At 44.4% G+C, this 18405-nt stretch overlaps 1 protein-coding gene across 2 annotated transcripts in view; it reads left to right on the forward strand.

Annotated features, from left to right (window-relative positions):
- The window catches only part of LOC123361768 (OX-2 membrane glycoprotein-like), a 56238-nt gene that overhangs the window by 9579 nt on the left and 28254 nt on the right, over nt 1-18405 (forward strand). The window contains exons 1-2 of one of the 2 annotated variants that reach the window (XM_045001900.1): nt 420-543; nt 17778-17859. In XM_045001900.1, coding sequence (XP_044857835.1) covers nt 17802-17859 — 58 coding nt within the window. In that variant the 5' untranslated portion in view covers nt 420-543; nt 17778-17801. Of the gene's footprint in view, nt 1-419; nt 544-17777; nt 17860-18405 lie in introns of those variants that run through there. The other variant, XM_045001899.1, reaches the window with a different exon arrangement.

An 18405-nucleotide genomic window follows, 5' to 3' on the forward strand; every position in this document is an offset into this window, starting at 1 on the left:
ACATTCTTTTTCTTGGCTGGGTCCCAAGGAGGGGCCCCCAAAATGAAGCTGAGCACAGGGCCCCACTAACTCTAAATCTGCCACTGGTTCCCCAGGCTGCTTGCACTGCTACTGGCTGGGAAGGCTGGCAGGGGGGTTTCTAATGGGGCACAGGCTCTCAGCTGCCCAGCTGTTGGGGGCATCTGGGACCCTCAATAGACTCGCTCTGCAGACAGCTCTCCCTCTCCCTCTCCCAGCCACAGAGCAGCAGCCCACACTGCTGGAAAACTTACATTTTCCACAGCCTGGAGCCCAGAGGAAGAGGGAGGAGTGAGGGGGAGATCTGTTGATCTAGCTCAGTAGGGACAGCCCTGTCAGCCTTCAGGTTTCTCCTGTGAGACCGTGGAGCAGCAGTTCATTTTCCTGTGTTCACTCTCGGCTGGCAGAGACTCACGCTGTGGACTTGGTTACGCGGCGCCTGGAAGTTCTGTTTCCAAAGCTCTGTTCTTCCCACGGAGAAGTCGAGGAGGAAAACCAAGGAGCAGTAATCCGATCTCACTGAGGGTAGGGAGGCTGAAATAACAGGCATAGATTCTCCTCGGAGAAGGGCTAATCTGTGCCTGGAATCTCCTCAAAGAGCACTAATAATACTATAGTCTACACATGTCCTTTTGCATCTGTGGCTTGGGTGGAGAGGGGAGGGGAAGCCAGTGACTGATGTGCATGAAAAACATAAGGTTTAAAAGGTGTTTGACAACTGTTTAAAAACAGCCTAAGGTAGTCTTAGCATCCTGGGTGAAAACCAGTCTAGCTAGCAGGATATAGATATGAAATGGAGCAACTCATATGGTTTTTAGAGATAATATAAAGCATCTGTGTAACTTTATTTGCATCAGAGATTAAATGGAAGCATCTGATTCTTGCAGGGTAAGGTCTGGTGAGTTGTTAGCATCCTTCAAATTATTCATTTGAGCAATCTACCTGGCACTCTTAGAACAGCAACCTAGATAGTCCTTTAAAACAGCTCTCTTTGCTCTTGATTTGTTGTAAATGTAACACAGTGTATAAAACAATTATGCATATACAATTATGAGAACAGTGTGGTAATACTAGTATAGATTTTTTTCTTAATTAACAGAAGGCCAGCTCCTTATTGGATATATTTTGACATTTACTCTACTGAAGTCAAGGGTGTTGCACCCACTTATACCAGCTGCAGGTCTGTCCCATTTTTTTTTCCCTCGGGGGTTGGTTAGAGGTGGTCCATTTGATTGCATCTTATTTAGTTCACAAAGAGAAAATACCAGGGGTACTTAGCCTAAGGGAGAAAGCAATAACAAGAACTGGATGCTGAAGCCAGACACATTCAAATAAAGCACAGGTTTTAAACCAGGTTTTTAACCACTGGAACAAACTACCAAGGGCAGTGGTGGATTCTTTTGTCTTCAGATCAAGACCGGATGCTTTACTAAAAATAAGTTTGAGCCAAACATAAGTTATTGGTTTCAATACAGGGGTAACTGGCAGAAATTTAATAGCCTGTGATATATAGGCAGTCATACTAGAACAGGGGTAGGCAACCTATGGCATGCATGCCGAAGGCAGCACGCAAGCTAATTTTTTCAGTGGCACTCACACTGCCGGGTCCTAGCCACCGGTCTGGGGGGCTCTGCATTTTAATTTAATTTTAAATGAAGCTTCTTAAACATTTAAAAAACCTTCTTTACTTTACATACAACAATAGTTTAGTTATATATTACAGACTTCTAGAAAGAGACCATCTAAAAACATTAAAATGTATTACTGGCACACAAACCTTAAATTAGAGTGTATAAATGAAGACTCGGCCCACCACTTCTGAAAGGTTGCCGACCCCTGGACTAGAATGATGTGATGATCCCCTCTGCCTTAAATGCTTTAAATCTATAATTGATTATTAAAAAAAACAAAACAAATAAACCCCCCCACAAATAACAACTGGCTGTGCGGTTTTTTAATAGTGATCTTTCAAAGAATAGATTTTATTTTAACTTCAGTTAATGCCACACCAATTTGCACGCTTCTGAAAAATCGGTGGGATTGAAATCAGTTACAATTGTAATTTGTACATGTTGTGATAATTCCATCTGTCCATCAGAATTGGTTAAGAGAAGAGGTATTGGGATGGGAAGAAGCTGTTGTAAGCCAATATATGTATCTACATCTAGCAAGTATATATTCGTATAATGACCTTTTATTTAATGGTGACCTAAAGGGGGAAGGGAAAAGCATTTGCTGCTCTTTGATGTAAAGAAGACATGGAGAAAGAGAGCGCGAATGAGAGTGTGGATGTGGGACAGGGGAAGCTGAGCTTCTGTTTCCTTTATTTTTTAACTTTGGAAGTATAAGGAAGATAGTCTGGCTTTGCTGCAAGACTTGTCAGAGGTCTGAGAATAATTTCAGTGGGAGGTAATCAGTTTAGAACAAATAAGTCTTTTCAGAGACGTGTTTCTCAGTTCTTCAAGTTAAATCGATGTTTTCAAGAAAAAACGAACAAGAATTTTAAACCTACTGAATGATTTAATAGAAATGTTTATGATCAGATTTCTCCCTCTCTGTACACGTGAAATCATAATTATGCCAATTCCTCAGTTGCCACAGTGTCTTCTAGGAAACAAGACCTAAAGTTTCTAATATAGAAAGCCATACAGCAGGGAAAAAAGCCACCCAAACTTGTTTTTGAGAAGAATAGGAAACCACCACCGTCAATTTTATATCTCAAACAAGGATAAATCAAATTTTTACACTTTTCAAGTCCTCTATTAAACAAGGACCCAAACTATGTAGAGCAGTGGTTTGCTACCTTTTTTCATTTGCAGATCCCCAAAAACTTTTGAATGGAGGTGTAGACTCCTTTGGAAATCTTAGACATAGTCTGCAGAGCGCCAGGGGTCCACGGACCACCAGGTTGAAAACCACTGTTCTATGGTAAGGACATTCTTTCACAGACCCATTAGAAACAGTCTGTGGACCTGCCAGGGTCCCTGGACCGACCACAGGTTGAAAACCACTGAAGTAGAGAGTTCATAAACTATTAGCAGGAGTCCCAGGGTGGGTCAAAGACAGGACGTACCAGGCACTGGGACACAGCAGGGAGCAGCAGTAAGATTTAGAGATTGGAGTACTAGGACCACTTCTTCCCAGGGTGTCCTCCAAAAGCACCCCCACTTCCAATCGGTTGGGAGGAACAGGAATTGTGCTTCACTCATCTTAGCTGCCTGCTGACATCAGCAGAACCTTTGATTCCTGAGTGAACTGTAGTAACCATCACTAACCCTGTGAATTTCCTCTCTGTATCAAATGGCACATAGTGATTAGTTCCTGTGAAAATACACAAGTGGGAGAAAACGCTAGAAATTTCTTTACCACTCACTTCCCCCACTCCTCTTGCACAGGAGCAGAGGCCTGTCACAACTGCAACCCCTGCAATCCCCATGATTAACACCATTAGTAACATTACTAGCCACAGAAAAGACAGGGCATGACATTAAAACAGAATCACTAGTACTTTATTCTGTCCACAACTTTATTGGCATGCTTACGTGCCTATGTGACATCATATATCTAAGGCACTTATCTCTGTGGTACAGAAATACTCACACAATGTGCAGTTCTTCCTCTAGCCTTAACCCTCAACACGGTTGAATGTGCACTCTTTCAAATATCCATCTGTTGATTATGGCCTACGATCTACCAGCTGAATGTGGCTGGTATTTGCTGTTTGGCAAATTCCTTATTCAGTTGTGTCATTGGTGGTAGATTCTAGTTTTACGGTTTTATTCCAAGTGATGGGAAACCTTGGTCTAAGTTCAACCCTGGTATAAGTGTTCTTCTCCATAGAGTTACATCAGGGATGAATTTAGCCCATTTGAAGCATAAAGACAGATTGTTCAAATCTGTATCCATCTGACTTAGCTGTATTTATTTTAAAACTTGTATTTATTTTATATTGTGAGCTATGGCTAAAAGGCTATATTAATAAACTAGTTACTGATAGATTGTTCATTACTGTGTGTGGCTGTGTGCTACCATTTCCTCTAAAGATTCATTTGGGAAATGGAAAGAAGTTCTGTTTTTAAATTGCAGTCTCTCCCCTAAGAACAGAAGTGATAACAGGACACAGGAAATAACTTGCAATTAACTCTGTTTTCCAGTGCTTTCCTTGAATCTTGCTGAAAGCTCATAACTCTGAGTATTTACTTTCTTCACAGAAACAGTCCAGTCAGTTTGGCTGATGTTGGTAATCCTTGTTGCACATTAGGAATATTGAAAAGGCAGGTTGGTTACTCTTGATTTCAGTTTAAATAACTAAAAGACACCTAACCAGGGCTCTAGGCACCATAACATACCATTTCATACAATTAAATCTCAGCAGCACTAAAATAATTAGTTGTACAGGAAGCCAGCCAGCCTACTAGCCACACACACAAAAACTTCTTTTCTGCCCCTTCATCATTCTAGGAAGCCCTCTTCAAGTCTGGGGAAACAAATATCTTTTGTAGCATGCTTGGAAGGTTACCAAATTTCAATCTATTTTGGACAGAGGGATGAAGCAAGTTCCAGAGTCCTAGCACCCTCACAGAGAATGTCCTGCTAGCTGGCACCTCCATTTTTTAGTGAAGAGAATCCAGTTTGAGTGCCGCTGCGGCATAGGAGCTGACTTCTTTTTTTTCTCCACTTCCCTGAGGCCCCATCCCCACTCTGCCCCCACCCTCACTCCATCTTTTCCTGCCCCCCTTCTGCCCCCCACTTGCTGCTCTCTGCGCTCCCTCAAGGCCCTCCCACAGGCACCAAACAGCTGATCTGTGGTGCTGGTGCAGTGCTGCTGAACATCTGTGGTAGGTGGGTGCTGAGCACCCACTATCTTTTTTCCATGGTTGCTTCAGCCCCAGAGCACCCATGGTGTTGGCACCTACGCCCTGCGAGACAATGGATGTGGCAGTATGATTCAGAGTGCAAGAGGTGATCCTTCAGCTAGTCCAGGTCCAGGCCATTTAGGTCTTTAGTGGTCATAACTAACACCTTAAATTCCACCCAGAAACCAAAATGCAGCCAGTGCAGATCCCAGAGACCTGGTGACATATGTTTGTAGTGAAATACCTGCCTTAATAAAAAAGCAGCAACATTCTGCACCAGCGTCAGCATCTGAATGGTTTTAAGGTGTAGCCCCACAAAATGCTCAGCACCAGTCTAATCTTGAGGTAACAGAAGCATGGGAAACAGTGGTACGGCCCACATCCATTGGGAAAGGTTGCAACTGCCTAGCCAGATGCAGATGATAAAAATCTGACTGAATTATTACTGTAATATAATCATAACACAGAAGTTGGAAGCGTCTAAAATCAACCCCAAGTTGTGAATCCGACTAGCTTGGGCTGGTAAAAAAAATGTTATAGCAACAGTGATTTTCACTGGAAAATTGGGATTTTCACTAAATAAAATTGTTTCACAAAGAATTGTTGTTTTCTGTGGAAAACTTCAATTTTTCATCAAAAAAAACCTGAACACGTGAAAACAGAAATGTTCCAATTTAAAGTGGCACCACCATGCTTTATGGGAGTGCTAATTTGGGTGCTTTATGCTTCTCTCTTTTCTATTGCCAGGGCTATCATGATGCACCTTGATCAACTATGTTGTACCCTCTCCCTTCACCAAGAGGTAGCAAGTGGTACATCATGGAAAATGTTGTCAAACCACAGAGGCCAGCCCCTAGAAGAGAACAAGAGCATAAGTCACCCAAACTACAATTCCTATGAGGAACTGCAATGCCATTTTTTCAATAGAAATGTTTTCGTTTCAGCTGAAATACTTCATTTTTTAGTATTGCCAAAATGTTGAAATTTTTCCCAAGGGGTGATGGGAGGGAAAGCTATTTTCTCACCAGCTCTTCTAGCAACTAATACTAGTTATTCCTAGTAGCTAACTGGACTGCTATTACCTCCACCATCTCCTCTGATTCCCCTAACCGACCATCCTCACTTCAGTCTTGTCTGGGTTGAGCTTCAGCCAGTTCACTCTCATATATACCCCAGTCTCATTTAGATACTGGTTGAAGTGCCGAGTTGCATCATCTGGGTCTGACAAGATGGAGTCATAGAGCTGGGTGATTTCAGTTTACTGAAAACATTGCACCCCATGCCTTCTTGCTGACCTCCTAAACACCCCCTATACATTTTGAACAGGGGGAATGAGGGAATGGCACCATGCGACACCCCGTGTTTGAGGACTCTGAGAAGAGAAATGATTGCCCATGACTATCCATTGTGAACTCTGAGAGAAAGGAGCAAAGACACTGAAGAGCAACCCCTTCCACGCCTGTTGGGGTCACTAGGTGAGTTGTCAACCCTTGTGATCAATCAGGCAGCTGATGTATCTAACAATACTAGTGTGGACACCTGATCTTCATCCATTGCTAGGAAGAGATCATCCACCAGCACAGTCTCTGTGCCAAAGCCAGGTCCACACCAGATGGACAAGAGTCAGAGAGATCTAGGACATCTAGATACTGTGTGTTATTTTTCCACAACCTTCTCCCCAATCTACCCAAAAAGAGGTAATATGATACTGATAGATGATTGGCAAGATAGTCAACATCAAATTATGACTTCTTGAGCAAAGGTTGTACTTATGTTTCCTTCAAAGAAATCAACACCCTGTCCCCTCTCTCTGAGAGGCATTGACAATCTCCACAAGCAACAGATTCAGTGTTTCTCCATTGGTCTTCACAAGCCAGGAAGCACATGGATCTAAAACACAGGTTGTGGGATAAAGCTCTTTCAACATTTCAGTCAGTACCTCAGTGTTACTTTCCCCTGGTGTTATCTGGACCGGTCATCTGGTAGGTCACACCAATCCTCGACTCTGGGAGCCAGCCTTACCCTACTCTGCTGTGAGAACCCTCACTCCTGGGCTGTTCACGCAGAGTTTCTGGCATGTAAGCAGCTTGGATTGTGCAACTGAATGACACTAGCCAATATCTCCGGTGCCAGACACAACCCTAGGAACCTCCATCTTGCAGTGTCCCGTTATGCCCGCTGGATGTTGCAAGCTTATATGAGTTTATCAGTTTAACAAAGAAATTGATATGTACCAGGCTTATTATCCCAAGGGGAGTCTCTGACACGCTTCAAACCAAACTCACTGCTTCAAGAAGGACAAACAAATTTATTAACTACAAAAGATAGATTTTAAGTGATTATAAGCCAAAGCACCACAAGTCAGATTTGCTTAAACAAAATAAAAGCAAAACGCATTCTAAACTGATCTTAACACTTTCAGTGCCCTTACAAACTTAGATGCTTCTCACCACAGACTGGCTAGTTGCTCTTCAGCCAGGCTCTCCCCTTTGATCAGTGTTTAAGTTCCTTGGTGGTGGTATCTGTAGATGGAGGTGGAAGAGAGAGGAAGAGCATTGCAAATGTCTCTCCCTTTTATCATGTCCTTTCTTCCCCCTTGGCTTTGCCCCCATCCTTCCAGGTCAGGTGAGCATTACCTCATCGGAGTACCTGACTGACCAAGGGAAGGGGGGCTACTCACTTGAGAGTCCAACAGATCCTTTGTTGCTGCCTAGACCGGTGTCCTTTGTTCCTGTGAGACGGGGCTGGGTTTGTCCCATACATGCCCTGATGAGGTGTGAACTGCCCCTCTGTTCCTGGAGAGTTTTGCCTGGGCTTGTTTTAAGCCATGAGGACACATTTTCAGCCTCATAACTATATGCATGAAATTACAACCTATAACATTACTATAATAACAATACTCGGTGCATCATGAGACTTCCAAAGACACTCGACATGACAAACTTTGCATTGGATACCACACAATCATATTATAAACAGGAACATGGGGGTGAAGGGTGTTCCCCCGAGATACAGAGTGTCACACTCAGTGAGTATTACCAGCTGAAGATCTAGCAAACAAGACTAGGACCTTGTTTCCTCAAGACCTTGCTTGGTCACCATGGAAACAGAGAGCCCATGTCTAGGTTGATCAGTTTTGTCCATACAATAACAAATAGTTTTCTCACAGTAAGAGGAACCGAGTAGCTCCTAGGCTAAGACCATTAGGATTTATCAGACACTCAGTCGTCCAAGACAAATGTGCTGTCTGAGATTTTGAAGATGCTATGGTGGAGGAAAATACACAGGATTTTGTTTTCTTTCTCTTCTGAATGTGGCAGATCATCTGTCAACCAAAGGTGATCTGTGAGAAACAAGACAGTGAAGAGTGTGCCTAGGGATGGAGGATAAGAAGTATTATAGGGTATGTCAATACTCTAATAAGGAGTCCTGGAGCCTGAACTCCAGCCCAAGCCCAGACCTCTACACTGCAATTTTATAGCCCCACAACCCTAGCCCTGTGAGTCTGAGTCAGCTGACGCAAGCCAGCCATGGGTGTTTTATTGCAGTGTAGACATACCCTTAATGTTCTACTAAACCATCCAAGCAGTGGTCTGCCTCTGGAATAAAATTCTCACTCAGTGTGTTCTGGAATATTTCTGGCTACATTAATTTCTGAGGGCAGACCATCAAAACAGGTCCTTTGCCCCAAAAGGAAAGATGATCCCCAACCTCAAAGTGCAGGGGGTAATGGTTGATCTGTGACATGGGTTTACGTGATGTTACCTAGCCTCCAATCCCAATCCAAAAACCAGGTCCAAAGTGTGATCAGCTGTCTCAGTTGAACCAATAAATGCCTGACATAGGGCCATGGTCCTCTTGGCACCCAGGAAATCCTAAACTGCCTTAGAAGATTTAAAATCTACATGCAGATTGAAGTTACTGAGAACAACTGGATCAAATGCCACCATAGTGAGGAATGTTATTACTAAGTGACTTGGCAGTGCAGCAAGGCAAGTGAATTTAATCAGGAACTAGATGTTTTACATCGTCTCCTTACAAATGCATCATTGACTATATGCATTAAATGATTTTTTAAATAGAATGCATGTGTACGGAGAGTACCCTGATGGACAGGTATTATTATTAATTATTAACAATAATAAATAGTGGCTTATGAGTTTTTTTGTTAAGCCTTAAGGGCTGATTGGGTTCAAGGAGAGATTTTTTCAGTGATCAGGTGTCCTGGGAAATAGCTACTTTCTGAGGTACCTTTCCTCTCATTCTCTGTCTGTCAGTCTTTATCTTTTTCCTACTATCTCACTGGAGGGCACTTCTTATTTTTACTGTTTCTTGTGTTTCCAATGCAAGAATTTTTTTTTTTTTAGTAAGGCTCCACTTCTTATCGTTCTTGTCACATCTGTTTCCTTCTCTGCTCCTGAAACGCAGACCCTTGCCTTGGGCGAGGTAACTCTCCAGATAAGTGTATATCTTTATCGTTTTCAAGTGTTCCACACCCTACATTAATTTAATGTCCCTTTGTGAGCCAAGGAGGCTGAGAGGGGGTAGCTGTCACAGTGACGGTAAATGAATTTGAAGCTGTGCGCACAAGATGAAAGGCCCAGGACACAGTAGTATTTTGTTGGGATTCAGAGATGGAATGTCGTAATAAAATGTCTCCTGTTTATGTTGAATTCCTTTTCTTGGGAGCTTGGTGGTGGCATAGCAGGTCCACATATCAAGAAGAAGGTGGAAAACTTTCACAGTACATATGCCGTCTGGAGAAACTACTACATAAGGTACTGGTAAAGAAGGGAATGGTCAGGTGACGATGGAGAAAGTACAGAAGGGTGCTTGTCCTGGCAATCTAATAATCCTGAAGCTGCAGCTTTCGGATTCACTTTGGAATCCCCCCTCCTTCTCCAGACTGGTACAGGATATCAGGGAAGAGGAGGATCGATTGGATGCTCAGGAAGCTGGTCGCATACCTGCAGCATCTGCAGGGGTGAGCTGGAGCCGGTTTGCACCGGTTCGCACGAACAGGTTGTTAAATTTAGAAGCGGTTTTAGAACCGCTTGTTAACTGGCTTCCCTGCGAGGGAAGCTTTGATGGGCTCCAGCCAGGAAACGTGTAATCCCTCCTCCCGGCCGCCGGGGGTGCTGCGCTGCGCCATGCGTCCTGGCCCTGTTGCTGCTGCTGCTGCTCCTTGGGCCTCTGGTCGTGGGGCTCCCGCTGCTGCCTGGCGGGTTCCCGGCTGCGTCCTGCTGCTCGGGCTGCTCCCAGCCGCTCCCCCCCGTGAGTGTCTGCCCCCCTGCCCACAGCTGCACACAGCTGCCTCCTGCCACAGCCCCTGCCCATAGCCAGCTCCTGTTGCAGCCAGCCCGTGTCGCACTCTCTGCCTCCAGCCACGCCCCTGTCTGCAGCCAGCCCCATATCCACTGGTGCCCTGCAGTTCTCAGGGCAGTAACCCTGCACACCTGCTTCAATGAGGTGGGGCAGGGAGCAGCTGGGACCCACACATGTGCACACTCTGGGGTGACCAAACAGCAAGTGTGAAAAATTGGGACAGGGGGTGGGGGGTAATAGGAGCCTATATAAGAAAAAGACCCAAAAATTGAAACTGTCCCTATAAAATTGGGACATCTGGTCACCCTAGCACACCCCCAGGGAGTGGCGGGGATCCACACATGTGAAATGGAGCTCATTTCTAGTTCAGGCCCATCTTTTTAAAAAAGAACTTTAGGTAGGGTTAACATACATCTGTATTTTCCCAGATTTGTCAGGCTTTTAGGTTCTTAAATCGCTTCAGTTTAAAATTTAAAAATTCCTCCCGGGAAAATACGGACGTATGGAAACCCTATTGGTACAAAAAATACATACTGTGGCACATCCCTTAAATCAGAACTTTTTATAGGGAACCGGTTGTTAAGATTTTAGCAGCTCATCACTGAGCTTCTGTATGCACTCTTACCTCTGTGATTCCTAATGATGAAATAGCTGACCTAAAGAAGGGCCTGCTCTGTCTAACTGAGCAAGTTAATCAGCTACTCCAGCTGAATACTCTAGTGGAAAAACCTGACAGATATCCTCAGTTACAAAGGAGGGATGCCCTTCTGAGGACCAAAGATGCAGTGGCTGATATTACCACCTGTCATTCAAGAGGCTCTGTGGAAACTACTCGTAGAAGTGGCATCTTCTGCTACAAGTTTGGGGAGAATGGTCACATGAAACGAGACTGTGAAGTGGAAGAGGATTTACGGAACATCGCCTGCAAGCTTATCGAAGCCAGAAATAATTCGGGAAACTTTAAAGAAGCCCTGTGAAGTAGCAAACTGGTGCTTCAAGGAAGGTAGCACTTAGTGGAGTGTACCAACAGGTTGCTAGTACCTGGAGGGATTTGCCCCAAGGACTGGTCGGTCCAGCTCCCATTGTCCTTGTTCAAGTAGAAGGCATTTATGCTCACACCCTTGTGGGCACTGGTTCGCAGGTCACCATTCCATATAAGACTTTTACAACACCCTCCTTCATCATTTGCTCATCCAACCCTTAGATAATTTGGAAATCTGGGGGTTGAGTAATCAAAATACCCACATGAGGGGTATTTGTCCATTCAAATTGAGTTCCCACAGTCCATTATGGGAGTTCCCAAGAAGCTGGACACTTTAGTCCTAGTGTGCCAAGACCCCTGTGTCAAGAGTAATGTCACAGTCTTGGTTGGAATCAACACCAGTCTGGTCTGGCGATTTTTCAAAGTATGCAAGGAAACCATGGAACAATACATCAATACCTTGCCTATCACCCTAACATATGTGAAGCCTATAAATGCTTCCAAGGAGGATCTCTTTGTTTCTGATGAGGATGCCAATAGGTGTGGCAGTGTGTGGTACTCACAGAAAAGAACTGTCCACATACCACCCACTGGTATCCCTAAGTTTCCTGTTCAGCCTACTGGTCAGTTGTTATTGGAAACACCGGAGGAAATGTCTCTACCTGGAGGATTTGTGGTCAGACCTGAGGTGTAAGCAGTTATGGTAGTGTCTGCTAGAAGGATCACAGTTACTGTTAGAAATGTATGTGTTCACAAAGTGATCATTCGGCGTGGGACAGTGATTGCCCAGTTGTTCCCAGTTGATGTACTACCTCAGATGCATACTGCAATGGTCAAGAGCAACACTAATGACTTGACGCCCGATTGTTTTGATTTTGGAGATTCCCCTATCCCTGAGGAATGGAAACAGCACCTCTGAAGGAAAATGTTAGAACATGCTGATGTCTTCTCCTGAAATGAGTGGGATGTGCAAAAAGTACTCAGCATGAGATCTGTCTAACTGACTCTCAACCTTTTCGAGAATGATCCTGTCGCCTGGCCCCAGCTGACATGGAAGATGTTCAGAGACACTTACATGATTTGATGGCCACTGGAATAATTTCTGAGTCATGAAGCCCGTATGCCTCCCCAATTGTTGTAGTGAAGAAGAAGAATGGATCTGTCAGAATGTGTGTAGATTATAGAACTCTAAATAAGCACACTGTACAAGACCAATATACAATGCCAAGGATTGAGGATGTCCTTAACTGCTTACATGGAAGTAAATGGTTTACTGTATTAGATCTTCTCAGTGGATATTATCAAATATCTGTGAATAAGGTGGATACAGAGAGAACTGCTTTTATGTGTCCACTTGGATTTTACCAATTTGAGAGGATCCCCCATGGCATTTGTGGGGCTTCTGCTACCTTTCAAAGATTAATGGAGTGAACAGTTGGAGACATGAATCTCCTTGTCTACTTGGATGACCTAATTGTTTTTGGGTAGACACTTGAAGAGCATGAAGAGCCATTGCTTAAAGTCCTTGATCATTTGAGAGAGGAAGGCTTGAAACTGTCTTTTGACAAGTGTACGTTTTGCCATCCTTCAGTCTCCTATGTGGGAAACAGTGTCAGAGGCTGTCTCCACTTGGCCCAGGCCTCAGAATTTATCTGCCCTGCGTTCATTTTTGGGATTCTGCTGTTACTGTAGGCGCTTTGTGAGGGGATACTCCTGTTTGATAAGACCACTGAATCAGCTATTGCAGGGCTACCCACTACCACCTTACAGGAATGGATCAAGACCTAAGCCTGTACCATCTGATAAGACCTATTTCCATCCCTCTGGAGCCATTTGAGAAGCGATGGAATGATCAGTGCGTAGAGGCCTTTCAGAAAATTAACAAACGACTTGCCAAAGCTCCCGTCTTGGCATTTGCTGATCCTCAAAGCCTTATGTTTTGCATATGGATGCCAGCATGGATGCCTTAGGAGGAGTATTATATCAAGAACACCCTGAAGGGTTGAGGCCGGTTGCCTTCATCAGCCAAAGCTTGTCACCCACTGAAAAAAACTACGCTGCTCACAAACTTGAATTTCTTGCTTTAAAATGGGCTAAAGTAGACAAGCTGCATGATTATCTGTATGGGGCGAGGTTTGAGGTTTGCATGGATAATAATCCTTTGACTTATATTTTAACATCAGCCAAACTGGATGCCATTGGTCACTGGTGGCTAGCAACTTCAGCCTAAAGTACGCCTGGGTAGCAAGAACTTGGATGCTGATGCATTGTCTAGATCACCTCATAGTGTCTCAGCACCTGAGGATGAATGGGAAGAGGTATCTGCCCCTGGGGTGGAGCCCTTTTTGTCTCAAGTTTCTACTGTTAGTGGGAAACTGACTAAAATGCTACCTGTCCCCCTTATTGATCTTTTAGGAGTAACAGTCCACGCTATTCCTCAAGCTTACTGCAACCTTGCTTCTTTAGGCACCTCTCACCTTCCCCATCTGAATTGTTCTGAGCTTCAAGCCGCACAACAGGATGCCTGGATGCTGTGGATAAGTGCAGGCACATTGATATTCCTCTCCTAATGAAAGAATAGGATCAACTTTCCCTGGAGAATGGACTTTTGTTTAGAATCGCTATCCATCCCAGGCAACACACAGAAAAACAACTGATTTTACCTCAACAGTTTCACAAAGCTGTACAACAACCTTTACATGATGACTAGGGGCATCTTGGGTTTGATAAGACCTATGGGCTTGTACAAAACCGACTCTATTGGCCATGGATAAAGACTGATGTTGAGCAATATTGTAAGACGTGTGCCCCATGTATACAATGGAAGACTCTACTCACGAGAGCTGCTCCACTGTTTGATCTTCACAGTGAAGGCCCTATTGAACCCAATAGCAGAAATACTTGTAACGTGCTAGTCGTAACTGATCATTTCACAAGGTATGGACAGGCCTTTCCCACTGATGATCAAAAAGCTTCTACTGTTGCTCAAACTCTTTTTAGGGAAAGTACATTGTGCATTATGGGCTGCCCAAGCAGGTGCATTCTGATTAAGGATGCAACTTTGAGAGTCGATTAAATCAAGAGCTTCTGACTATGCTACGTATAAAAAAATCTAGAACAACACCTTATCATCCACAGGAGACGCACAGCCTGAACAATTCAATTGGACCCTGCTTAATATGTTGGGACCTTAAATACCAAACAGAAATCTAGATGGAGCCAGCATGTTAGCCATCTTATGCATGCTTACAACTGTACCCAAAATGAGGCCACTGGGTATTCTTTGTATATCCCAATGTTTGGATGTGAAGTACAATTACCAGTAGACCTCTATTTTGGGATCTCAGTGGATGGCTCTTCGCACCAGTCTTACCTCCAGTATGTGACTGTGAGGGTGCAGGACTCACCCCTTGCAGCGCCTCCTGCTGGTCACTTCTGAGAATTAGCTCATCCAGCCTCCGGAGTGCCCTCTGCAGGCTGGTGTCTCACTTGTAGCTGGCCCCGTGTCCCTCCCAGACCCCAGTGCCCCTTTACCCTGGGCCTGCCCCCTGGCAATACCCCCACCAATCTGTGTGTGTCTCTCCTCTCTGGGAAACCCCCAACCCTCTAATCCCCATCTTGCCTCAGTCTGGGCTACTGCTAATCATCACCAAGTCCCTGCTCTCTGGGGCAGACTGCAGTGTAAGAGCCACTCATCATAGGCAAGGGGGTTTGGACCTGCTGCCTTCCTCTGCCTCCCAGTACCTGTATGGGCCTTGGACCAGGCCCTGCAGCCTGGGGAGTTGCCATCCTGGAGCTCCCCTGCTCCTCTGTCTCTCCCCAGCCCTGCTTCACTTCCAGTACCCTTACTGCAGGCAGCCAGGCCCTGCTCTCTCCCACCCTGGAGAGAGACTCCCCCTGGGCCTCTTGCTCACAGCCTTTTATACAGACCAGCTGTGGCCTGATTGGGGTGTCGCCCAGCTGCAGCTGCTCTGCCAATCAGTCCAGCTTTTCCCCTGCCCCAGCCCTCTGCCAGGGCTGTTTTAAGCCTTTCTGGGCAGGAGCGGGGGACCACCCCGCTATAGGGACTAATTTAAAAAAAGACTTGTGTGCTGCTTATCAACTTGCTCAGGCAGTATCTGCTAAAATGAACTGGGGCAATAAAAAATGTTATGATCGGAAGGCGCAATACTGTGATCTGCAATCCAGTGATCGTGTTCTTATCAAAAGTCTTGGGCTCCCTGGAAAACATAAACTTGTAAACTGCTGGAATTTACAGCCTTACATTGTGGAGAATCAAATGCCTGGGCTACCTGTATATCAACTAAAGCCTGAAAAGAATAGTGGCCCATGAAAGACTCAACATCAAAACCACCTACTTTCTCTGGGGCAAGACATCAGAATGGATGCTCCATCAGATATCGAGCCTACCCAGATCTACCCAGATCATCTAGAGGAGAGCTCTGACATCCAAGAGTTCCTCCTCCAACTCCATAGGTCGTGCTAATCCTGTGCCAATCCTTGCTACCATGATGGACATAAGTGGTCCCCCATCAGAGACTGATTCTGAGGAGGTTTACCTTGACTATATATCTATGTATCATGAACCCTCAGATATGTCTGCTGGACCTGTACTGTACTGTTACTTGAGCCAGATCAACCTGAAAGCGCAATTAGCACACCCCCTTTAAATCCTGAAGCTCTTCCATTCTTTCCTGTGGGAGAAGTCCTTAGGGATGGCGTAGATGTATGCAACGATCCCCCTGGGTCTTCAAGTGTAGGGAATGAGGTTGCTACAGATGTTGCTCCTTCTACAATAGGTAATTCTGTGGTAGATGCCAAATCTGATGGAGCTTTATTAACACGTCCTGTAAAGGACAAAGAAGGGATGGTACAGCCCTTAAGGAGGTCCCAGCGACAAGTCAGGCCCCCTCAGTGGTTAACATATGATGTGGTTGGAGTCAGCAGAGAGGTGTCCATCCCTATGGTACATCGTGAGGTGGTTGTGCTGAAAGATTTTAAAACATCTGTGGAGTCCAAACCCAAATACGTATCCTCTAAGGATGAGTTCAAGTGTTTTTCATGGAGAGAGAAAGAGAGCTCCAGAGGTCCCAGTTCAATCCCAACAACTGGGGTCTGTCAGCATTACATTAGCTCTAATTTAACTATATTGGATGTATATTATTTATAATTGGTATCTGAGTTAGACCCATGCCATGGGTGGTTATTGTTATTATTACTACTATTTGAAGGGGTTTACTCCTGGAGGTGTATTCAGCGGCCAACCAAGTGGAGGCACCACCAATTTTAACTTCCTTTAGGAGCAAAGGGACTGCAGCAGAGGGGTGGATAGAGGATTCCCACTTATCCAACATCACCATTGGGATACTCAGGATCTCCTTTAATGTCAACAACATCAGGCACACAGGTGAGTGTTGCCTGCTCCCGAGTAACCCAGGGAAGAAAGGGGGATTACAATACTATATATGGATGCTTTGCTATAAATGCTGTTGAAAATGTTTGTATGCCTCTTACTTTCTCCTTGTCTTTGAAAGGGGAAAGCATAAGGAAGACTCATCCATCATGTCTGGTATCTTGTCTCCAGTGTGGCCAATGTCAGACATAGGGAATAAACCAGAGCTGAATGAAAATTTACCAATTTTGAAAATTTTCACAAAAAAGCATGAACTTTTTTGTGAAAATTTAATGAAAAAATGTGTCCTGGTCATCAACCTGCTCTAGTATAAATACCTCTATAGCTCTTAGATTTTATAGCATTAAGGTACAAATGTCTTAGAAATATTTCTGACAGAGACCACTCATCTAATTGTGCTATACGTAGAGGAGACATTTCTTTCTGTACCCAGCATCCACAGCTGGTGGTCAGTTTAGGCTCTGAGCAGCAGAGTGAGTAACTCATGGGCAATAATTGTATCCTAGTAGATAAAATTATCATCATAAAACAACTAAACATGCCAGCAACATCCTAAATCTCCTGAATCCGTTTGTCTCCATCTCTGGTATTTCTATTCAGGTTTCTAAGCCTCCAAATGCCAATATTAAAACTGGGCACACCGATTTTCCATGCATATAGGTGCTAGGTGCACAAACATGATTTACATGAGAAAATGCCTATTTTACATGTATAATGCATATGCAAAGGCTTTTGGGGTGCAACTGGCAGGTAGGATTGAACCAGGGATCTTTGGAGCTTAGTGCATGAGCCTCTACTGCATGAGCTGTTAAGCAGACTTATTAATTGTGCTCTCTTTAAGTGGTCTCAGTGTCACTAGGTGGAACAGAACATCACACCCAGAAGGTGTGTGGGTTACACATCCTTGGAGGCTGTTTGAAATTCTAGCGCTAAATGTGGAACTCTGAGGGTGGGCCGGAGGAAAGAGATTTAACTTCAGGTAACTTTCCTGCTCCTACACCTCAATCACATTTGGTAGTGTAATGGAGCCTTTAGAATGGACTTTCTCTGCAGTTTGCAGATGTGTTCCTGTCACACCCAAAAGCGGTCTTGTCATGGCTCCATAAATGGGAGCATTATCATTGGAAATGGATCTACTGTTAAGCCCATAACCTCATGTATTAAATCTCTCTTGCTTCTCCAGGTGAAGGAACAGATCAGTTCTAAGATGACTTACCAATGTCTGATTTTGAGCATGGTCTTTATCATGCTCTGCAGGACAGAAGGTGAGGCCAATGAAATTTCCTCTCAGATTTCTACAAGGAGTGTGGGGGCTGGTCTCTGATTCCTGAGTCTCCATCAGTGAAGTGAAGTGACAGCTCACTAGGTCCTCTAAGACAGAGATTATGAAACTGGGGGACACGGAATGTATTCTGGGAGCTGGCTGCCTTCAGAACTGGGCTGCCGTAGAACAGTGGCTGCTGGCCAGGCACCCAGCTCTGACGGCAGCAACGCCACTGCTAGCAGCACAGAAGTAAGTATGCCATGGCATGGTATTACCAACCCAAGATGGAATTGCTCTTCTCCAAAAGAAACAATAGGTGCATCCATCACACCACTAACAACAGTGTGATGCCAGTAAGCAGTATCTCACTTAAAATTTACATTACTATATACATAAATGGCTCTGTTTGAATCAATGCCTTGATATTTTTACTATTTAGTGAGAGTTGCATGTTGATTTTTTTTATTGATATGTGTACTTGTGTGGCGGGGGTTGGGCGTAAACTACTACAGACACAAAGAAGGGGGACACGAGCAAATAACTTTGT

The sequence above is a fragment of the Mauremys mutica genome, chromosome 1 (genome assembly GCF_020497125.1).
Source record: "Mauremys mutica isolate MM-2020 ecotype Southern chromosome 1, ASM2049712v1, whole genome shotgun sequence".
Taxonomy (NCBI): domain Eukaryota; kingdom Metazoa; phylum Chordata; order Testudines; family Geoemydidae; genus Mauremys; species Mauremys mutica.